This window comes from Haliotis asinina, chromosome 2 (assembly GCF_037392515.1).
Source record: "Haliotis asinina isolate JCU_RB_2024 chromosome 2, JCU_Hal_asi_v2, whole genome shotgun sequence".
In the NCBI taxonomy this organism is placed as follows: Eukaryota; Metazoa; Mollusca; class Gastropoda; order Lepetellida; family Haliotidae; genus Haliotis; species Haliotis asinina.
The window spans coordinates 54,675,320-54,699,673 of NC_090281.1; the positions used below are offsets into that span (position 1 = coordinate 54,675,320).

The 24,354-nt window shown below is 40.1% G+C and overlaps 2 protein-coding genes across 4 annotated transcripts in view; both read left to right on the forward strand.

Annotated features, from left to right (window-relative positions):
* Nucleotides 1–14,830, forward strand: part of LOC137272704 (NXPE family member 3-like) — a 29,135-nt gene extending 14,305 nt beyond the window's left edge. For 2 of the 3 annotated variants that reach the window (XM_067805087.1, XM_067805086.1), the window contains exons 2-4: nucleotides 10,453–11,175; nucleotides 12,624–12,676; nucleotides 13,620–14,830. In XM_067805087.1, coding sequence (XP_067661188.1) covers nucleotides 10,453–11,175; nucleotides 12,624–12,676; nucleotides 13,620–14,413 — 1,570 coding nt within the window. In that variant the 3' untranslated portion in view covers nucleotides 14,414–14,830. Of the gene's footprint in view, nucleotides 1–4,051; nucleotides 4,450–10,452; nucleotides 11,176–12,623; nucleotides 12,677–13,619 lie in introns of those variants that run through there. The other variant, XM_067805085.1, reaches the window with a different exon arrangement.
* The window catches only part of LOC137273959 (uncharacterized), a 230,421-nt gene that overhangs the window by 168,727 nt on the left and 37,340 nt on the right, over nucleotides 1–24,354 (forward strand). The window lies entirely within an intron of this gene.

Here is a 24,354-nt window from a genome sequence, read left to right on the forward strand (position 1 = left end):
TTGGCATCGGAAAGGCAAATCTAAATGTTGGTTGGTTTGTTTAACGCCGCGTAACAACTCTTTTTGGTACTTTATGAATATTGCAATAATGAAATAATACACGTCAAATTTACCCATGAAGACTCGCTTTAGAATTGATCTGCAGTCACCCACAATTTATCGTAAGAGGCAACTAACAGGATCGGGTGGTGAGAGTCGCTGACTTGGTTGACACATGCCATCGGTACCCAATTGGGCAGATCGATGCTCATGCTGTTGATCAGTGGATTGTCCGGTCCAGACTCGATTATTTACAGACCGCGTCCATATAGCCGAAATATTAGTGAGTGTGGTGTAAAACTGAATTCCCTCGCTATTCACGTGTGAAGCTCGACGTATTTTCCAATGAGTGATGTCAAAAGGCATCTCTACTGATATATAAAAAACAACTTGTTACTCACTATTTATGGTATTGACGAAGGTAAGATTGCAGTATTTTTTATCAATCTTCAAATGTACTGCTTTATGCAGGAATGTTATAAATTTTATTTCTGTGTGTATATTTCCGCAAGATCTTCTCTCTTCTTCTATTTTGCATTAAACTGACATCTGATAAAAATTATCAGCCTTTGTGGTGTCTGGACAAAACCACACCTCTTAATACGAACAATAATTGCATATAACGAACACGTTTATAACGAAAAGACAAATATATATAAACTGTTTGTTTGGCCCCTAACATGTACTGTATTTCAAATGCATATAATAAATGTATCACGAACTAAAGCAATGTCAGAAATGCCTGGAAAATGCTTTCTGGCAATTATTTGATAATGGTTGATAATTTAGATTCAAAACTCATACATAATGATTAATACTATCTCGATCTAACATGGCATATGTGTAATCACGATGTACCATTGCCTAATCATAATGATGACTCGTAAAATATGGAAAAACATCGTGGTTGAAACATTTCTGAGAAACAAACTATACTGTGACACACCTGCCAGGCAGACAGGGTGACAGCGTACATGTAGGGCTCGAGCACTACATTTCAGGGACCTTCTCAAAACACCAAGTGTCAGCATCACTGCTGGTGGAGGATTCTAACGGAATTACAATGGGTGCAACACGGATGACGTTAACACCGTCCCGCAGACGGTATTCGACCTCGATTTTTAGAGCACGGTCTTTAACCTGCTTTTACTCTTATAGGATAATTGTCACAAATGAAACAGCACAAGCTCTTAAACGTCGGAAAGATTGAATGTAGTATTATTGTGAGCAATACAATTTTCACAATTACCCCAGATAAGCTCAGTTGGATAGAGTTGAAGGTGCGAACTGACGTACGCGGAACTGTGTGGTATTATTTTGCAGCTGGTGCGTCAGAGATGTTCGGAATTGGCTTTTTGTGCTGGTTTTTTTTTTGCATGGGTTGGGGCTTTGTTTCTGACTGTCTGTAGGGCACGTCACAGGAAGTGAGAAAATTCTATAACTGACATGAGCCTTGAGATTGCTCATGGTGGGTGTGATGGTGCCAAGGACACACCGGTTATGGTAACTGGCGTTATCCAAAATGATAACGCTTGGTTCGTCCAGCTGCAGTCAAAGCTGATGCTCGAACCAGTCCAAAAATACCTGCCCATTCATTTCGCTATGGTAATCACCATCAGATTTCTTGGCCTCAGGAACAAAGTCGCAACTCCAAATCAGTCCATGCTACGGGTACCACCACGCAAGATGGATGATCAGGCGTCTCCTTTGCCTGATGCTAACACTGGCACCTTAGAACAATCTGGAGGAAGCGACATCCAATCGGTTGAGTGATTTTTATTACACCAGGTTTCAGCAAGGTTTATATTTTGAAATCCCAAACTACGGTATTCTTGAGCTGTTCTGAGATAAGCTAATTGCATGGACAAGAGAATATTTCTCTAAACACAGCTCCGTCATCTCCCCTGACTTTCTGCACTGAATTCCATTTTGTTTTCCGTATACCTGTCCTTCGGTTGGGTCCAAAAGTATCTGAAGACAAAGAGTGTCTCTAGATATACTCAAATGCACTGTGCATCTCATCGTTTTTGGAATCACTGTGTAAAATACTTAGGGATTTTGCTGTGCGGTCCCGTTTACTATTGTATACTACTTCATGTCTTTTCCAGATGACTGTATTTAGTGGTCATGGCAGAAAATCATGGCAGAATATATGGTGTCTGATGGAGATGATTTGAGAGTTATCTCCGCCCAGGGCAACGTTGATGAAAGGACCCATTTTAACATATCTGGACATTTAAGTGTTTAAAATGTTACTTTTCATTCTCCTATTATTTCGAGTGGGTTATCACGTACTTGCCAAACTGATCAGTTGATTAATTTGATTCCACAACCCAATTTGGAAAGCCTTTCTTGTAAATTCTTCTTTTTTGATAAAGCAGATCTTATGCATCTGGAGACACATTACTTAAGGTTTGTATGGTTTGAAGAGTACTAAAGCTGTGGCATACAGCAAAAGATGGGTTGTCATCTTTTTGGTGCAAACACAAGGCTAAATCTTGAGGGTTGTCACTCTATACCCACTTCCATCAGCAAAAACAACTAATTAACCCTACATAAACATGTAGCTGAGCTATTTGCATGAAATATGACCTCACACATCGCGTGTGGCATGTACACTTTGCGCAAAGTGGATATGTTCATTTTGCATACTCTTTGACACTTGAAAACTGAAGAACAGTTGATTATTCTCTAAACCCTGAGAGTTGTGGAAAATATGTTAATTTCAAATTGTGCCTACGTCATACCACGGCTTACGGAAAATCAGCCTCTTCGCAACATGAGTACAGTAGAGAATGTCCATCGACATAGGATCTCATATCTATGGAGATGTTTTCCAGAAAATGGAAATGTGGGGGAAGCGGCCATCCACACGTCACGTCGTGATGTCAGCAAGACAACCACATTCGACTGACCCATCTAAGGAATCGATTGCAGAATGTCGGTTTGACTACTCGGACCATTCCTGGCTTACGCCCAATCAGATCCTGTACGGAACTGCCTGAGGGAACACAACCCCTTGCCCCGATTGTCTGCAGTACATCCCAATTTTGCACCAACATCACCGTAATCACATCTTGTCGAGATTTCATTTTGTCAGCTCAGGGGCCAGTGCAAGTGTGTACAGATGACGAGGTGAACGGTATACTAATGCTTGCGTTGTTCAACCTCGGTAGTTCGATGGCGAAAGCGTTATGGTGGTGGTGGGGTTGATCACATATGACGCTCTGACACAACCTGACACTCTCAGTGTCAGTCTCACCGGTCTGTGGTACTGGAATAAAATCAGGGGGCTCGTGTGCAGCCGTTCATTCAAGAACAGAAATCTAACATCTTTCTTCAACAAGATGAGGCCCGTCCATATGACGCTCATGACACTACACATCTCCTGAAACAGCAGAACAGTACTTCCCTGACCAACTCTTTCTCAGGGCCTGCCCCCAACCCAAGCGTGAAATGGAGCGGCGTTTACGTCAAGCCCAGAATCAGCCATTACCGTTAGCTGAATGTTGGTTCAGCCATGGAACAACATTCCCCAAGCTTTCTCCAATCGCTTAGTGTCGTCTATGTATCATCGTTGTCAACTCTGCATCAATGGAAACAGTGGACACACACGATACTGAATTTGTGAACTGACCTTCTGACACCACTCCCCTTTAAGGGCGTCAAATCTAATAGATTTCGACATCGATCTGCGTAAATGGGAACCGATGATATGTGTCAACCAAGTCAGCAAGACTTACCACTCGATCCCGTTAGTCACCTCTTACGACAAGCATAGTCGCTTTTTATGGCAAGCATGGGTTGCTAAAGGTCTGTTCTACCCCGGACCTTCATGGATCTGTTTACGGTAGGTATCTTCGAGCACATAAAAACACAATTTCCTCTAAACGAAACATACTGCGTCTTTTTGCACACTATCAGAGAGATATTGCAGGGTGCAAAATAAATGAACTCAATGATTAATGGCTTTCGATTCATAAATATTGTAGCTATGCAACTTGCTCAGAGCATATTATAATGTCCTCTGTTTATTGCATGTCACGTGATACCAATCTAGGCCAGTGAAAGCGGAGATGTGTTAGTCCCGTCCACAGACCTGTTGTAACCAGGTTAGACTTCACAGGAAATAACACAAGTAGGCCAAGAATGACCAGGTTCCTTGTCTTCGTAAAATAATAAACTCGCTGTGCAAGGGACGTCAAACCACAGAGAAACAAGTTTTTCGTGAAATGACCTCCACGGTGGATACATGGGATTTATAAACGTCGCAACTCAGTACTTGATACGTTGAGACTAACTGCCGTTCCAGACAGCACCAGACACCATGAAGACCCAGACTGCGTTTCACTTTGTAGTCACGCTAGGACTATTTACTGTTTGTCTGCTGTTGCTGGCTCTACACGTCCGGTAAGTATGAAGGTACGAGTCACACAAAGGTCCTAGATATAGGGCGTCAGGCTAGAGTGCCCAAGTGCCCAATTTTCCTGCTGAAGGGAGCGCTTTTTTAACTTGTACGTAGTTACTCGGCCATGAATTTATTTCAAGTGATCACGTGGCAATTAATGTTTAACAAATTATGGCTTAACAAAGCAGACCACGTCCACTGTTTACAAAATGTGTTTGGCATTCCCAATGTAAAGCTCTTGCTATGGCCTCGCCTCAGTACAAATGAAAACTTCAGTTATCTTTGTTTTACATGTTTCTTTTAGGTCATTCATTTTATTGTTTAAAACTTATGCGAATTTACTCTGTGCACGCGACGCCGTACGCTGATGACCGTAGAAACATAACATATTGAAGTCCGTCCTTGACTATCAAAGTGATATACGGTGGATTCTCTCTAAACCGACATCGCTTGGGGCCGAATGTCGTTTTGGAAGGATGTCAGTATAGAGAGGCTTTGGAAACTCAATCCAAACTTGAACGTAAAAAATGTATACAAGCTGTATTCCTAATATTATATCCCATGACGATCCCTGACTCATCATGTCTGACACGCCTTACTGGTGGTGCATATTTTAATCGGTCCTGTCTGTATGTCTATGTGTTAGTATACCGCTTAACGCTCATATATATATTTCCTTACTTGATTTTTATAATAGATCGCCAATGTTGTATGGGGGAAGATTGACTCAGGGTGACTCAAAGGCCTTTTAAAAAGTCTATTTCTTTATGATAGAATGTAACTACAATATGACTCGCATAGAATGTGGTTAAAATGACGATGACAGTGTGAAGAGCACAGATGTAATGCATGTGTAGGATAATTTAAATCAATACTAGGCGGATACAGGCAAAGGTTTCCATAGTTACAAATGTAGTAATGTGGTTTCGAGTTCGCAAACCTGCGTAAAATCATACGTATGTCGACTGCACTCAGTTTTAAAAATGCTACACATGTATGTGATACACATGAATTAAGAGCTAACACCACTATGACTACAGTTGTCTGTTTGAAAACTGACAGGCCAGAAATCGAAATAAATTTATATCTCATTAGGGAAGAACGAAGCAGAAGAAAATTATTAAATATTTTATTCATATGTCACATGCTGATACAAGACAAACCATGTACATACAATGATAAAAATGTCAGCATCCATCCATTCGGCTTATAAGACTTAATAATTCAGTTATTCAAATATTAAGGCATATTCAAATATTCCAATTTCAAGGAGTTTTTGTCCCTGTGTTGGAATAATACTATTCATTTATGTATATTCGTGTAGATCTGTATGGTTTAAACATATTTATTCATGTGCTTATGAAGGGAATAGCAAAGAAGCATAAAACATGATTATATCAATGCCGCCCTCTAGCGATGATACAATATATAATGATAGATGTAGTGATGTACACATGGACTGGGTGCAAAACATAATAGGAATCTATATGGACAACAATCACGATATAATAAGTGACGATGTACAAAGAACCGTTTAAGGCAAATAACTTCATTTCATAAAATTTTGTAGCGGCTGTGCTCTCACGATATCAGCAAGACGCGGCGTGTACAATAAAACTAGGTTAGGTAAATAGCGAAATATTGCATTACACCCGGTGCATTTCAAACATTTGACTTCCGTGTTGCTTATCTTACTATTGATTTTAGGCATATAATTTGTCCTTGCTGTCCGAACAGCCGATATATTTAACTTTATATCGACGTTTACACAAGTAAACTCAGTTGGAGGATCCATTACGTCGTTTAGCGATTTTGAGTACACGGTTACACGTTCGTTTCAAACCACGCAGTTTGCCAGACATCCATAATGGATCATTGGGTCTAATAGTAACTGTTTTGTTTGGGGTATGCTTATCACGGCTCTATATAAGAACAAGAACGTGTTTGTTGTGTCATCAGTTGTGTCAAATAACATGATATCTTGCGAAGGAACCTTGTATACTTTATTTATGTCTCCAGATAATATTTTCTCATTTTCTGAAAATGTACGAAATGTGTATTTTATCATGAATAGAAAACATACAAAAATGAATTGAATTGTTGAAATAAAAAAAATCGAGATGAAGTACCGTGAAGTACCCCGTTTGATAATAACACTTATTGAGTTGATATAGGAAATGCTTCATATTTAAATATAAACTCACATGTCTCTCAATGCAGAATCCATCGTACGCCTCAGACATTATCGTAAGGTCGTGTCTGTATACATGTAGTTTAATCTGTACTATCACAAGAAAACTTTATCCTACGGTGATACGTATAGGCCACTGAGTGGGGATACCAGAAGGTGGTTAAGTGTAACCCTAAGGAAGTAATCTGAACAAAGTCACTGAAGGTGCCAGCATCGTGTTCCGTCCGATCTGCATGTGCTTATAAATGCTGTATTGGGCATGCCATGCCATGCCATGAAAGCACAAGCATATCTAACATTTAAAGATAAATAATTTTGATGGTGTATGATATACACTAGAATCATATGGGACAAACGTAAGCAGCATTTTTACAACGAACGGTTATAAAACCGCTTTTATGGTCGCGCGGTGAACGGTTTGTTGATTGTATTACCTAAGTTCCCGTTCTGTGTTACCGTATGTTGCCGTATCAGTGACGTCCAGGATGTCCCTGTATGAACCTGCAATGAATAATAGTGCTAAAGCGGGGACACGAATGTCATCTCGTACCACCTCATTATAGGATGATATACACCTGATCACACTGCTTTCGTGGCAGCAGTAACTGAATGTCGCCATCCTTTATGGTCTCTTACCAACACATTGTCAAAGGCGGTGAGAAATGTTAACCCGACTGTTGATTGTGATATCCATATATAAATCCCGTAAGTAGGTCACGTCACTTTGCCAGATTTCAGTATTTACTCTTACAAACAAAGATACATTACTCTTACAAATTTCTCTCTCTCTCTCTCTCTCTCTCTCACTCTTTCTTTCTCTCTCTCTCTCTCTCTCTCTCTCTCAATCTGTACGTTCAATTTTGTGACAAAGGGCAAATAGAGTTGTAATTGAAAAGTGCATTATCGATCACCTATTATTTTAACAGATTAGCACGGTCCTATAACCTGGAACCTTTAAACAACACTTGACGGAACACCCCCAATTATCGTGAGCAAAATGCTGGAGTTTTCGAGAAAATGCTCTCATTTAATGTAGAAAATTCCATGTCTTAAGTGTAGGGTGCTGTTGTGTGTCTTCTATACTGGTTTTGTTTGGGACACTCCACTTGCTTGCAATCACTACATCTTGAGGACGGTGTTGGGCGGCGGGGTAACCTAGACGTTAAAGGGTTCGCTCATCACGAAGAAGATCCGGGTTCGATTCCCAACATTGGTAGTCAATTCCTGGTGTGTCCGGCTGTGACGCTGCTGTAATATTGCTAAAAGCGGTGTTTAACTACATTCATTCATTCACTCACTAATAACGGTGTAGGAATCCATATCGAAACATCGTTATATCAGTGGTTATATGGATGCATTTTATCTTTTTCACCAACTTCTAAAATGCGAATCAAATACTTAACTATTTTATTCTTGGAACTTTTTTATGCGGTTACATCTCAGAAGCAAAAACATAGACGTCTTTCTTGGCGTCATTCTTCACGATAGCATGGAAAACCAAACCATTTCTACAACATGCCGCCGACTATTCAACAGTTAAATTGAACACCTACACTCCGTCATGAACATGGAGATATGTTGCCATGAAAAGTGTTGAGTGTGCAATTAAACTATCAAGGTAATGGATTATCTTGATTGTAGGAGAATGCGTGGAGCAGAAGAAATTGACGCTCAATTCGCTTATCAGGCCACTTCAATGGCCGCCACGTTGGCTTAGAGGGAAGCCGTGCGTTGTTGTACACTCCATCTTGACAACTGTTTTGAAATATAACTGTCTCGAAAGTGAGATATAACCTAGTTAATAACCTATGTAGTGTCGTGATGAAAAACGCACAAAGACAACGGTGTCCTGCATATATAGACTTACAGGTACACGTTCAACGCAAGTACCTGCTCCCAGGAAGCGACTCTGCAGAGCTTTGTAGACTAACTCTTTGTATTGCATAATATGTCAGTAATGAATGAGATGACAATATGACACTTATAGCAATGACGAATAGTATGACACTTATAGCAATAATGTATAGTATGACACTTATAGCAATAATGAATAGTATGACACTTATAGCAATAATAAATAATATGACACATGTAGCAATGACGAATAGTATGACACTTATAGCAATAACGAATAGTATGACATTTATAGCAATAACGAATAGTATGACACTTATAGCAATAATGAATAGTATGACACTTATAGCAATAATGAATAGTATGACACTTATAGCAATAAAGAATAGTATGACACTTATAGCAATGACGAATAGTATGACACTTATAGCAATAATGAATAGTATGACACTTATAGCAATAAAGAATAGTATGACATTTATAGCAATAACGAATAGTATGACACTTATAGCAATAACGAATAGTATGACACAGCAATAATGAATAGTATGACACTTATAGCAACGACGAATAGCAATAATAAATAGTATGTCACTTATAGCAATAATAAATAGTGTGACTCTTATAGCAATAACGAATAGTATGACACTTATAGCAATAATAAATAGTATGACACTTATAGCAATAACGAATAGCATGACACTTATAGCAACAATCATGAATCATATGGAAATTATGTCAATCATGAATAAAGATGTTTAATAATGCAGTGTTGTATATATGCTGCACGAATGTGTTTTGGTGTTGAAATAACTGATTCTAACTATCAAACAACTTGATATAGGGGCAACTTTGTGTTCTATTATTGCCACAACAGCAAAAAGAAAAGTGACCATGTTGTACCAAAGTTGACCTGTTTGGTGTGTTGAATTTTAATGTAACCACCACATAACCATCATTCCTCAATATTTGACGTGTACCATACTGAACTATATTACATACCAGGAGCATCTCAATTTCACAGCCATGTCTCGCCGTTATTAACACAGGCTAGTGTAGTGGGTACTCTTACATGTTCCAGCGTTCGACGATCGCTTAGGAATCGACTTAAAGTGATATTTCACTGATTAAGAATGACAGTGGAAGTGAAATATTTATTAAACACATATGTGTGAATATAATGAACATGAACACTTTGTGATTGTCGCCTTCCTCGGGAGTTAAGGCTCTTGTATAAACGCCCGAAGCCATTGTTGCAAATGTCCACGAAGGCGAAAATGAAAAAGCCTCTTATGAATCCGATGTCCTTTATCGATGGTTGATATCTAGTTGATTTGGGAGGTTATTTTATCACGTAGCTTTCTGAAATTGACTAGGATTTTTCTTTCAGTTCATGATTTACTATCATGGGAACTGGTATCCAAAAGATAAAAGAGCATTTTCATTTTAATCGGGTTTAGATCTCACAGAGCAAGGCTTGCGTCTTAATTAATGTTCGTTGCCATGGATACATGTAAGATACAACTCACACCAAGTTAAAAAACTACGCGATGATTTCATGGTTAGTAAGTAATGGCTGGTTGGTATTACACACACAGGCTCCCCGTTGTGGGTATCCTTTGACTTGATGTAAGTAATGTGCATATCGCTTTAGACAATACATTTACAGAGAAATTATTGCTCTTTCTTTTCAAATCATCGTATACCGTTTAATCCGACAATTTGCTGTGGAACTGCGATGTCGGATTAATGACACTTGAGTGTATTTCTAAGTTTGGTGGGGGTAGGCTAGTGGTTAAAGCTCGTCACACCAAAGACCCGGGTTCGATTCCCCACATGGGTACAGTGGGTGCAGTCCATTTCTGGTGTCACCCGACGTGATGTTGCTGGCATATTGCTAAAAGCGTCATATAACTCACTCACTCCTATGTTTCTACAATTCATTCTGCTTTATTTTCAGGCAGAGCACGTCTCTTTCAAAGCCAGATGTCAAAGAGGAAGTTCGGCGTTCTAGTGACTGGCAAGGCCCGATGTCCGTGGACGGGAAAACACTATCTGAACTGAAGGCAGTGAAGGGCAACCCCTTAGCGAGTGCTATTGCACAGACAGACCCTAAAAGTTGCTCATATGCTCCTTATTCAAACATTCAACTAGCTTCATCTAAAACGGACTTTAAACTAGGGGACACAATTTCTGTAAAAATCCAACTTTTTGATGAGTACAAGCGACGTAAAACCACAGGCGGGGATAACGTGAGAATATGGATGAGCGAAAAGTCAAAAGAAGCACGCGCAGCCGGTGTTGTCACTGACAACAAAGACGGCACCTACATAGGAACACTCAAAGCTCTCTGGGCCGGAAGTCCAAAAATCGAGGCCAGCATAGCTAGTCGTAAAGAAAACGTGGATATATTCTATAGGGTATATCACGACTTCTACACGTTGAGGAATTTGTCAGCGATGTTCGAGAGTGACGGCGTCAAAGAAGAAACTTTGTGTTTGCCTGTCCCAAATATCCGAGGATTTACGAACGTCTGTAACTTGACGGCCGAGAATTACGGTCTCCCATGGTATTGTGGGAAACCATCGCACCGGAAATTGCTGTGTCACGACTTCACAGGGCTACGTGAACCGGATAAACAACCATCTTTGTTTACATCACACGAAGCAAATTTTTTCAAAGGGTACAACTTTTTATTTATTCATATATCTGTCATTTCATATTATGTCATGAATATTTTTGTCATTTTAGCGGTGATCTGTTTCTCCGCAATGGGTCGGTGGGTCGGTCAGCCTAGTGGTTAAAGCGTTAGTACATCACGCGGAAGGCCCTCGATTCCTTGCAATGTGTACAGCCCATTTCTGGTGTTCCCCCGCCGTATTGTTGCTGGGAATATGCTAACCCCGGCGTGAAAACCATGCTTACTCACTAACTTTCAGCAATGGTGCCATATGTCAGACTGGTCGAGGTGCTGATGTATATTATAATATATTTCAGCCAAAATGGAAGGTGATTGTTACGCTGGACTGGATAAAATTGATTTTCTAGTTACGTTGCTAAGTTTGGACATTACTTATGTGGTAATTCGGTTCTTTCAACCTACTTATTACCGCGCTGTTCCAGCTTTACCAGTATACTTATTGTCTAGTAACTGTACTACTATCTCTAAATAACGCTTATTTCGAGATGACAGTTTTCTTGATTTGATGCCTAAACAGGATTATGGTTATTTCTAAATGCTTGTTTAGACAGACTGGTTACCTTTATATGGCGTGTCTTCCAACATAATGAGGTGGCGGGATGGCCTAGTGGTTAAAGCGTTTTCTGTGACACCAAAGGCCTGGGTTCGATTCCCCACCTGAGTATAATGTGCCTACCGCCCTGAGAATGCTGGTTTAAGTGTTTATGTGTGATTATATTTGTCGTTATTTTAAATAATATTTCTAATTCCGCCTGTGGCTTTGACTCCGAGGCCCATCCATGGTACAAAACATGTCCTTTCAAACGTCTTTGGAACTGGCCAATACAGCCTCAGAAGAATTCTTGCCAACAAACCTGATCTTCTCCTTTTCGATAAAGCCAATCAATGTGTTTTTCTGTCCCTTTTGATATCAGTGCGATTGGCATGACTCAGGAAATTCATTCAAAACATGCGGACCTCTCCTTAAAATGTTTTCTTGCATCCCATGTACTCTGTCTCCTCTGTCGTTAGGCTTCCCATTGTTCTCGGTGACATTGGATTGGTTCCTCCTGATTGCTTGGTGCAGATCAGGAGAGTGCCCGGGTTCTCCACCGGGAACACAGCCCTTCTGACACCCAGTGTAATGCAGAAAGTAGTGCTATGGAGTCTACATGTTCTCCGGATAACTCTTGGTGGGCTCGGCTAAGAAGCGTTTCCCGGGAGAAATCCCATTGGCTGTCTGGACTGCATGTAGAGGGAGCAAGGACGCTGAGCTGATGATGAGCCTTACCAGCCTGACTGTGCCACCCCACCCTCTCCGCTGCATACTATTTGTAAATGCACTATCTGTAGCACATAATGGCACTGTTATTTCTAATTCGCATCAAACAATATCATTATCCCACCTCTGAGTTTCACAAAATAGATAACATTCTTTACTTTTGTTTCAGAAACCGGCTTCATCAAACCATCTCCACGGCTGTTCAGATTAAAGTGTCGTCAGGTATGTCCCCCTATAAGATCATGAAAGATTCAGGACAGGAGTTCACACAACAATCGAGTTTTGACATATTAAATATGCCTGGTAACAAACGGTATTGGGTGAACCAGTTTGATACAAACAAGTCGTGTTTCCCTGTGTCGACACGGGTCCCGTGTCCTGCGACGGCTCAAAATTCGTCATGTTATTTGTAAGTTCTATGCCCCAGGTATAGTGTGTGATGTCCATTTCTGGTGTCCCCCGGCGTGATATTGCTGCTATATTGCTAAAAGCTGCGTATAATTCACTCACTCACTCACTAACTCTGAATGTGAGTCTCACCAATGTTGGAAACGCTTAAGACGTCTTGCATTAATGCAACCACTACAGCATGACGTTTCGTATTTTATCAAGTGCGCATGCGTGTATAAACTAACAAACTCTATTGCTTCTAGGTTCGGGCTGGCAATGACCACTGTGGCAGTAGACTGAATAAGGACAGAAATTCTATAGCCAATCATTGAACCCGACATTGCCCTTGCGCATTTTTAGCAATGCTGATTGGTCGACAGAAAATATAAAATCACTTTCAGATGTCAGATTTTGTTTCTGATGTCATAATATGCTGGTATACAACATTTGTTATTTCTAATGCATAACATAGATAGAAACAAATTTTATAGATACTAACTCACTTATGTTGAAGTGAATACAGCCAAATACTGTGTCGGACTTCGACGAGTCGAACTTGTTCACGGCGTATTCCTGTCGGCCCTCGGATAACGCGAAGTATACTGAACAGCAAAAGAAACGCAACTCTAAATTTCTATTAAGTAGAACACATAAACATAAACGCTTGATGTTATGGGATTCGAATATTGCGTTTCTTTTGCTATTTCCGTAAGCACCTAACCCACGACACAACAATGTTTTATTGTGGTTCATCAACAAGTTATTTCCGTTACAGATCAAGAGATAGTTTCTCTGCCAAGTGTCCCGTGTAATCGAACTCCCCTAAGGAAAAGCTGGGAAGCCTCAACGCCCGTTGGTTTCTTCTACAAGAATTCCTGGAAGTCTCTAACATGCACAAATACAATTCCGGATGATTCGAAAATATACAAGAAATGTCTGAAAAACCGGAGATTTTGGATCCATGGCGATTCCTCTTCGAGATCGTGGTTCAATGTTTTAACTAAGCGTTTAGGATTGAAACTAGTTACAGAAGAATGGGACCATTCCAAGTGGCACAAGCCAGCAGTGACAATGGACAAGAACTGGAACATCTCGCTGATGTTGGTGCCACACGAGTATCCATTTTACCATGGATACACGTTCAACAAACTTGCTTACAACAGAGCAACGCATGCCTATCTGGATGACATTCCAAATAATTCAAATGATATATTTGTCATTCATATATACCTTCACTTTAACCCCTTCCCTCCAGAAGTTTTCAAGACACACATGCAACGCATTGTCCGATCTGTCAAATCGTTGGTTGCTCGTGCCCCTGGGGTTAAAGTGGCGATACGAGGGACTCATGCTTTCAAGGGTAGAGGTAAAATAGGGTTTCTGGACGACTGTTGGATGTACCCATACGACGCAATACAGCGGGAAGCATTTAAGGGTCTCGAGAACAATGTGCTTTTTTTAAATAATGTAGATTTGACTGTGGCTACAGAAAACGACGATCAGCATCCAAACCCGTTGGCCGTTGATTCCCTCATCAATCATTTAATGGGATCCGTTTGTGAGGGCTGAAAAGATGGGTGAATGCGTGTGCTCGCGTGTGTGTGCTTGTTAGACTGCTTACTTAATCGGTTTAATGGTATCTGATAACACATGCATTACTACTATGTCGACTCCTGATTTGACGAACAAACAGCGTATAGAATGAAATCCGCATATACAAACATTTGACATACAGAATCGTTATGAAACTGACCGTATGCATAGTGATCTCATAGTGCAAGTTCATCTTGATATAACGATCACCGGAAACAGTGATTCCAAGAATTCCATATGCACGTTATAACTGATGTTTTGTAAATTATCAGTAATAACGATGACTATTCCACGCCAATACTAATGTATGTGCATAAATGATTTTAAAACAGTTGTGTGATGTTGCATTCCATATATTAGTTCCCAAAAGTAAAACACGAAATACCATATGAACTTGTTTCTTGTTTGGTCGTCTGTTTAAGATGTGTAAACGTGGCCATAGAGACACGATCGAACTATCTGGTACAACGATCTTCTCCGAGTCACTATACTGTGTCTGGTACGATCTTCTCCGAGTCACTATACTGTGTCTGGTACGATCTTCTCCGAGTCACTATACTGTGTATGGTACGATCTTCTCCGAGTCACTATGCTGTGTCTGGTACGATCTACTCCGAGTCACTATGCTGTGTCTTGTACGATCTACCCCGAGTCACTATACTGTGTCTGGTACGATCTTCTCCGAGTCACTATACTGTGTCTGGTACGATCTTCTCCGAGTCACTATGCTGTGTCTGGTACGATCTACTCCGAGTCACTATACTGTGTATGGTACAATCCTCTCCGAGTCACTAGAAAGTGTATGGTACGAAACTCTTCGAGTCACTATACTGTGTCTGGTACGATCTTCTCCGAGTCACTATGCTGTGTCTGGTACGATCTTCTCCGAGTTACTATACTGTGTATGGTACGATCTCCTCCGAGTCACTAGAAGGTGTATGGTGCGAAACTCTTCGAGTCACTATAAAGTGTCTGGTACGATCTTCTCCGAGTCACTATACTGTGTATGGTACAATCCTCTCCGAGTCACTAGAAAGTGTATGGTACGAAACTCTTCGAGTCACTATAAAGTGTCTGGTACGATCTTCTCCGAGTTACTATACTGTGTATGGTACGATCTTCTCCGAGTCACTAGAAGGTGTATGGTGCGAAACTCTCCGAGTCACTATGCTGTGTCTGGTACGATCTACTCCGAGTCACTATGCTGTGTCTGGTACGATCTTCTCCGAGTCACTATACTGTGTATGGTACAATCCTCTCCGAGTCACTAGAAAGTGTGTGGTACGAAACTCTCCGAGTCACTATACTGTGTCTGGTACGAAACTCGACGAGTCACTTTTCTGTGTCTGATATTTAGTATCACTCAGGAAAAGTACACCTAACTTTATGTTAAATCACGAGTTTGTAAGATTCACCCTTGTAAATGTTATTAAAAGGAGAATGGTGTGCTTTTGGGCTAAACTTTTAATCGGAAAATCGTCAAAAGTGTCATTCTTAATATATAAATTAATATTCAACGATTGCACATTTGGCAAATGTGAACATAAATGGATAATGTATCTCAAAAGCATTTTCGACCATCTTGGACTGAGCTTCATCTGGAAATCCCAGATTGAAAGTCTATCTTGGCTTAAAACTGTTATCAAAAGTAAATTGAGAGATATATGTCAGCAAACATGGATCTCAATAATTGAAACTTCCTCCAAAGGAAACATTTATAGCGTTTTCAAAAATCCATGATCCCTCAAATTTGAACCATGCCTCAATTTTCTGCATTATAATAGCGTGTTAGAATTCCAATCATTTCCTTCCAATCGAGACAGGTAGATGTCGACGAATCCCAGCAAATGATAGAAAGTGTACTTTGTGTAACCTAAATGATATTGGTGATGAATTTCATTATTTATATGTCCCAAATTAGAATTAGAGAGGGAAAAATATATTCAAAAGTATTATTATATTAGACCAAATATATGTAAAATGAATGCCCTTTTTAACACCAATAAGCTAGGAACTTTAAGAAAACTTCCATCTTCTGTAAAATAATTATGGCTCTATTTAAGAAATACCTTCAATAACATATATGAACCTTCTCTCAATGTACACTGTATCTATCATACATTTTGTATATAATTTGTACATATGTAAACACTATTCGTGTACCTCTTATGCTGCAGTTTTGCAGCCTGGGTGAAAATAAAAGTTCAGTTCAGTTCAGTTAAGATCCTTTCCGAGTCACTACACTGTTGTGCACTTCAGAGCGTGGATGTGGACCTGTTCACGTGATCTTGACATTGTTGACGTTGACTAACATGTCTAAGTAAACTTAGTCTCAGTATTATTAGTTACACTTCTCTACTGAGACAAACAAACACTGACAGGAGGTCGCGTCAGGTAACCCTTGAGCGACCTATGACCGTCCAATCAAAGGCGAGACGGCCGAAGGGATTTAAACAATCAGACAATCAAAAATTGACGCTGTCACTGACACTGGTCCCTCACCAAACGCAAATCCGCATAAAACACAGATATTTGACCTACATTATATGCTTTCTGAGTACATGGCTACCATTAGCTAATATTTACGCAAGCTGTCATCCTTGAATATTGACGAAAACACTATTTTCAGTGACTGTGTACTCACTGTTGACAGTGTTGTAGCGTGCTCTATGTGCAACACCCGGAAGTGATCGTACTGAAAATAGCATTCAGAATCGTTCGAGAACAAACCATTATCGGGCAAAAGTTGAAAAGGGATGTACGAATGTCCACTTTCGCGATTTGGTAAGCTGTGTTCTGGTTGTTCAATTTCAAAGGTTAACTGACGCGGCCTCCTGCAAGGGTTTGTAAGACTCAGTAGAGGAGTGTAACGAAAAACTCTGAAACTGAATTTACGTAAACTGGGGATACACGATGACTATTGAGAACAATAGATACGAAAGCATATTAAGGAAATAATGCTTGCATTATGATGGCATGACTCGTTCATTCTTTGATAAACAAAGGAAGACATCTGAAATAATAGAAGTATCCATTTAAAAGCGTTCTGTTATATTCACGGGAACGCGTTCAGGTCTACATCCACATGCTGAAGTTCACAACAGGTTCGACCTCTTGCAGCTGCACCTACTACAACGGCTACAGAAACATGCAGCTATTAGTTTTAGAGATACATAATGACATACACAAAAGGGTTACACATAACAGGGACGTGGCACCATGAGCATCGAGCGGCGTATATTGGCATAACGTCAGAGCGTTTCATTGATTACATTCAATGCTCTCTGCGTTCACAAGATATACTGGTAGATATGTGGAAGTATGAGTGAAGAATGAGGACTATTTCATGGATACACAACTTATTTGTTTCGTATTGGCGATGTTTCGACGTAGATTCTGAAGTCGTTGTCAAGCAAGTGATACATGGGAAGTAATTTTGGGGTGAAATATATACATGAAGTGTTTGGGCAATAGATAAGGTATGAGGTGAAAATGAGTTGTTTATGCAATAGATGAGGTTTATGTTGTTTATATATGTAGGTAGATGGAAGTCAGTAGAAGATGTAGATGGTTGCTTAAACAGGGGAAGTTGATTGACAACCAGCAAAGAGCGGTGTACCTAGGCGTTTGCATACTTGATAAGGTACTGTTGGGAGTACTGTTGGAGTTGTGATGGACACTCTTTGTGAGTGAATGAGAGAGTGAGTGAGTGAAATGTCTGATGCAATTCTTTGTGAGTGAGTGAGTTCCAGATGTATTATCCGCATGCCATATTACGATAGTAAATTCCAAAAAGTGTCTGTATGTGTTGTAGATATGTCGGGAATCGAACACGATTTCAACTTGCTGAGCGAACATCTTAACTGCTGGACTCCTCCTCTGAGGATTATTACGAGTAATAGCACAGTCGTGAAACATGACCCAGACTATCTCGTTACCTCGTCTCGTTGAGAAAGCAGAGTTGGGAACTGTACTAATTCTTCTGCGTACACTTTCTTTATACAAATCGTGTGATGTATTATTGACTCCCATCGATGTAAGAACACCCTGAAATGTAGACACGAGTGTAAGCAAGATATACTACTGGAATAAAGTAATTATGTATTGTTTGACGTCGTGGCATTTTAAAACCACAAAGATAACACGATTTGTGGCGTTTCTTTACTTAAAGGTCACATGCAACCAAAAAATCAAACATAATTAAAACACATTTATCACTTATTCATGACATATAATATACATTGATGCTTTTAAAAAGACAAATAAACAAAATTATAAGCGTACAATCGCGATTCAAAAGTGCAATATTTTGTACTTAGGCTTACTTCCCCCGAAACGAAGCCCTCGGGAGACCGAACCCAGTCATAGCGGGTGGATGTGCACTCAAGTGTAACGACGGCTTCCGACTGGCTGTTGCATTTGCTGATATGCTGAGAGCTCATTGTGTGTACAGAAAGATGATCTGTTTGAGGGGCATTTTAGAAGTATAGCCAGTCAAAAGAAAGTAAGATTCTTTATGGATAACAACTTCTTTTTATGTACTTGACGCGTCGTTTCAGTATAGATTCATATACTGTTGTCAAACAAAATCATATATACTAAAACAAGTCGTTATCCATGAAGAATGTATATAGAGATGTTGGGCTTGGAAAATACATGTTATCTGAATTTGCGCTCGATCCAATAAAAAATCATGTCAGTAGAGATGGTAAACTAGATTGCGACTGGAATCTGTCATTCGTCCAAGTACAAAGCAGGACTTGAAAGTGACAAGAGTTTTCACCAGTTTCCGTCAGATCCAGTCATCCGAAAAAAATGAATGTAGTTTGTTTGCAACCCACAGACATAAAACATGTCGTGTGTATCACACGTGCCTAATTACATAATGTGGCAGACACGGAACTCGGCTGCACGAGTCATAAATCAACTTATTTTCCTTACGTCGTATAGTCTGATAGGTGTTAAGTTCAAATTGCACGTGGTCAATGATTGAAGCTGTGTATTGCATGTTGTCTTTAGCAGACAGGCAGACAGACATATAGGTGTGAATAAACCAGACACTGAGCTTTCTCTGTGACAGAAACTGCTTACTACAATCAACAAGTTGTTTTACGTAACGAGTAGATTTTCACTTGTTTGTGTACACAACCAAGATTAGACTACTGCTCACGACCTCAGACGCTGGGCATGCATACTGTTTCAAGCTCCGCGAACCTATTCACTGCGCATGCGTTATGGACGCAGCGCAGCACAGCTGCTGAAAACTGTTTTCCCCCCAGTGCTGGGGGGAATTTAGTGGAACGTTTGAACTCTGATTTCGCGGGCTTTTTTTTTCATCGCGTTTTTTTCAACTTTCTAGGTTGAATTGGCATTTTTTATGATTTGTTTCGGTAAATGCATACCTAAAGGTACCAGAATCTGGAAAGTTGTGTTTTCCGTTGCATGTGACCTTTAATCACTGTTTAAATGTTGCAAGGATTAAACGAAATCTGTATGATTTGACAATAGGCATTCTGACACGCCCTTGAAAAGATAAGGTGTCAAAAACCAGTTCATAAATTCCCCATTGCGTGTGTCAACCATTGGCGTTTATTCAGGCTTGACAACGACGACGCATACACGACTCTAAGATATTGACGGAAGCATGGGGAAGTATTGTCCCATGACTGAACCAACGTTTCTCCCAATTATGTTTACGTAGCCGTCGTTCGTTTCCCAAGCATGCTCCATATGGGTCCGCAGAAAGATTTGACCAGGGCAGTAGCGGGATGTTCTGCCGTCTTCGGAAACCTGTCACGACACAGGTGACATGTGGAAGGGCCGTATCTTGCTAAGGCCTGAAGTTATGTCTCTGTCCTTGAATGAACGGCTGTATGAACAATTAGGTTGAACTTAACGTGTTTTCCAAACCATTTTAAAAACTACGAACCCCGATATGTTCGCCCTCATAGATAATAATTTTCACTAGATCTTCTTTTCATACAATGCCCTTTGGCAATATATCACGTTGTCATGGTGACGTGATGTCATGAACAATACTATGACTTCACGTTTCTCCTGTGACGTTGCGTTCTACATGCAACGATGGCGGGTAGCCAGTCTCTGTTTAGGAGATAAACATCATGTGTCTATTTCCGGGTGTTATTGAGTATTTGAAGCACGGGAATACACTTGGAACCGACGGCGTCAGCTGTCACTGTTGATGACAACAAAACAATTGTTTGTGATGTTTCTACGTGTCAATACGTAGCGAATAGTCTTGCAGTTCCCGGGAATCATATACATTTGATCATGTTTTTCAACCAATCAGATTATAGAACATAGTGACGTTTGGTTTACAATTGAGAGTAGATTTGAGCTTATTCCCCCCATTTTGACGACTTCGGTAAATAAAATATATTCGTGTCCACATCATACTGTGTTTACGACAGCCGGAGGTTTCAAATGAAATATTCCCGTGCTTATCTCCTAATTTTCAAAATTACTCTGATTCATGAGCATACCTTTTTTAGTGTATGGAACTGTTTAACTGAGCGTAACCTCGGCTTTGTAGTTAGTGATTGCTTGCAACCAATTTCAGTGACATGTCACAGGGTATTTGGAAAAAATGGCACTCTATATGTGAAGGTGACAGATGTTTCAAAGTCTTTACCTAGACATTGATTTCTCGCCCTCGAGACACAAGACTAACACATGTTAGCGCCAACTCTACATATACAACTGTTTGCATTTCGTACATATCTAATTAATAGTCAGAGCTGGTAGCCTCAGCCATATAGATTTCCAATATGTCATATTTCCATTTCAATGTGAGGTGGTCAGGTTCGGCGACTTAGTTGGCACATGCCGTCAGCTCCCAATGGCGCAGATCGATGCTCATGCAGCTGATCTCTGGATTATTTGCAGACCGCCACCATACAGGTGAAAGCGGATCAAAACTAACCGGACTCACTCCACATTCTCATAAGAAATTGATCAAAGGTTTGAGTAAAGGCACTTCGAGAAATTTCTTTGTCAGTTTATGTCAGGTCGCCTTGTGTTTTGTTACATATTCAGAATTGCGTTGTATCACATATTCATTGACAGTTGTACAATCAATGCAATAGCTGCGAAAAAACACGCTTTGTTAGTTAGAAGCTAAGCATACTATTTTTTTCAAATTCGTTTGTCTGGCAAGATTTTCTCTGTAAAACGGCGACGTTTCTTCTGCTTTTCAAGTTTTGAGACCTTTATTTTTCTTCTCCTAATTAAGACACCTTTATCTTGGCAGATATTTGTAGATATTTACCATCATATGCCATAGAGAACTGTCTAGTCTTATTGATATACTCTGCATTTAAATCTAGCACTGTCGCCGAGTGATGGATGGTCAACAACAACCATGATCCTGATGACATTTCAGATGAGATATTCCTGATATCCGCCGGTTAATACATCAGTGAGTATGGCTTTACGCCATTTTTAGCATTAGTCCAGCAATATCACGGCGGGAGACCCCAGCAATGAGCTTTACACATTTGTACTCATGTGACGAATTGAACCCAGGTCATCAGCGTGACGAGCTAACGCTTTTTCCACTGGGCTACCCCGCCGACCCTTTAAGAAGCACAAACCACGATGGTATACGCGAGAATTGTGATCATACGCTAGAATTGTTTAAACACGTGAATGAAGATAGATTTCGTAATTCTTTGCACGGGCTTATCAAGCCATTTTTTTCGTGTAAGCCCGATAAATTGCAAAGTTTGATATGTTGATAGTATGGGAGGGCTGTCCAACACTTTTATCAATAATCATTGTACTAATGGTAGCCAAGTCCCTGCTTTGTAGACAGAAAACGTAAGTACTAGTATATTCTGAATTTCTATACTTGTTACCTAAGCAAACAAGAAGTACATCTTTTAACACCCCAAAATACAGTTTCACGACTATATCAAACAGATACACACAAATTGCTTCCAGTTGTACAGACTTGCACATGACCGATCTCAGGTTTTCTGTACACAATATTAGTAAAACAGTTTCTGTACTGTTAACAATGCCTCGGGGCCAAAACGTATGAATATCATGTCTTTCAAAATGTTCAGATATAGCCACGGTTTGGAATGCACGTTTAACATGCGGGTCGATAACACAAAATGTTGTGTTCACTTGTTTTGCAGAAAAAATTATTCACAGCCTCAAGATCACATATTTCACATTGGATGTCCATCTCCAAATGTACTGATCAATGTAGGTTCCATGTCGTGTTTCACAAATGGTCGTAAACCTGTCTAGTCAAACTGTATTTTCCATATACTGTAAGCACCGTTCACAAAGTGGGTACACGAATAGGGTTTCTTCCCATGTCAGGTGATGGTATGCCGTTTACCTATTCACCGTCATATGTCCCTCCATGAGAAATGACACTTAAAAATATCATAGCATTGTTATCAGCTGGCGATTGAACTAAACAAAATCTTTCTTGGAACATAAGAGCTATTTTACCAAATGTTGTTTTTCCATTCTTTAAAAAGAAATAACTGGCGTCATGAAAAAAGGGATTGTCACAATCTGCACAAAATATGAGGAGAAAGGGATACAGCCAAACTTAGCTCCTTTCGTTCTGATTCCATCAGAGACTGATTCCAGCGTCATCAAATTATGAGACAAATAAGGGCACATTCGAGTTCATTGCTTTATTTACTGGTTCCAAGTGGTAATATTTAGAGAACGCCGCCTTTTGCAATATTTGAGCATTATCACGACAGGGGACAACAAAAACTGGGCTACCCATATACGAAATCGAGTCCGAGTCTTCGGTGAGATGAGCGAACTAGAGAACGATGAAGCACAGTCTGGATGATAATGTCTAAACGTTCAATATCACGAGAAACGATGCGCCATTATTCACTACATATTTACTAAAATCTCACCACATTTAAACGTAAGCGGCTGAGAAATGGTAATAGAATACACAATGGCAATAGAATTGTCTCATTGAACTTAACATTGATGTACTCTTGGGTCATACGTGAGGACTTGCCTCTTCCTATAACCTGTCGCAAAACAAATTTTGGTTTGGTCTGGTAGGAAAGGGTATGTCAATCTTGCCCTTGAATGGTCCAGGCGGGAAGATGTTTACTAGAAATCAGTTCAATGGAAGACTCGCGGAGGATGCTGGGCAAACTTGAAAAGTGGAAATGACCTGTGCATGTCTCGACCTTGATTTAGCTTCTGTGAGACTACACATTTGGAACACCTACTGCTCAAACAGCTTCCCGATATATCAAACACGTTTAGATGAGCTAAGGTGAAAACTGATCTCCATGTATGCGTATGTGGTCGCTTGTACCAGGCAGAACTATTAGTTTATACCCCATGGATACCAGGCTGCGTTAAATAAACCTAAAGTGTGCTTCCCACGATATATTAGGTCATCTCTTGTTTTCCCAGAATAAGCGCATTTGAGGTTTTTGTTTTGGAGGGACAGGTTTTACTTTTCGTAAGTAAGACCGCTTCCAAAGTTTTACTTTTCGTTAGTAAGACCACTTCCCAGGGTTTACTTTTCCTAACTTTATATGAACATCAACATTCAAATGATACATGAGTGTTTGAAATCAACTGGAAAATATCGTTCAAGATTAACCCCACAATACAAAGGCATCCCGAAGCGTGATTGGAACCGCAATTCTCTCATCCGCAGGCAGACGCTATACCGCACGGCCACTGGGTCGACGGTGATAAAGGGGTTAAATTATCTACTTAGAGTTACTGTCATTAAATAGATTTTACACGCACCTCTGTTATTGTTATGTAGCTTCATTAAATGATCGTCTACATTGTAATTACCCATCGTTGACGGTATATACGTTAGAGAAAACACTTCTCCTCGGTTTTGGTAGACAAAGTAAAACCATCGGCGTCGGGAAATCCCT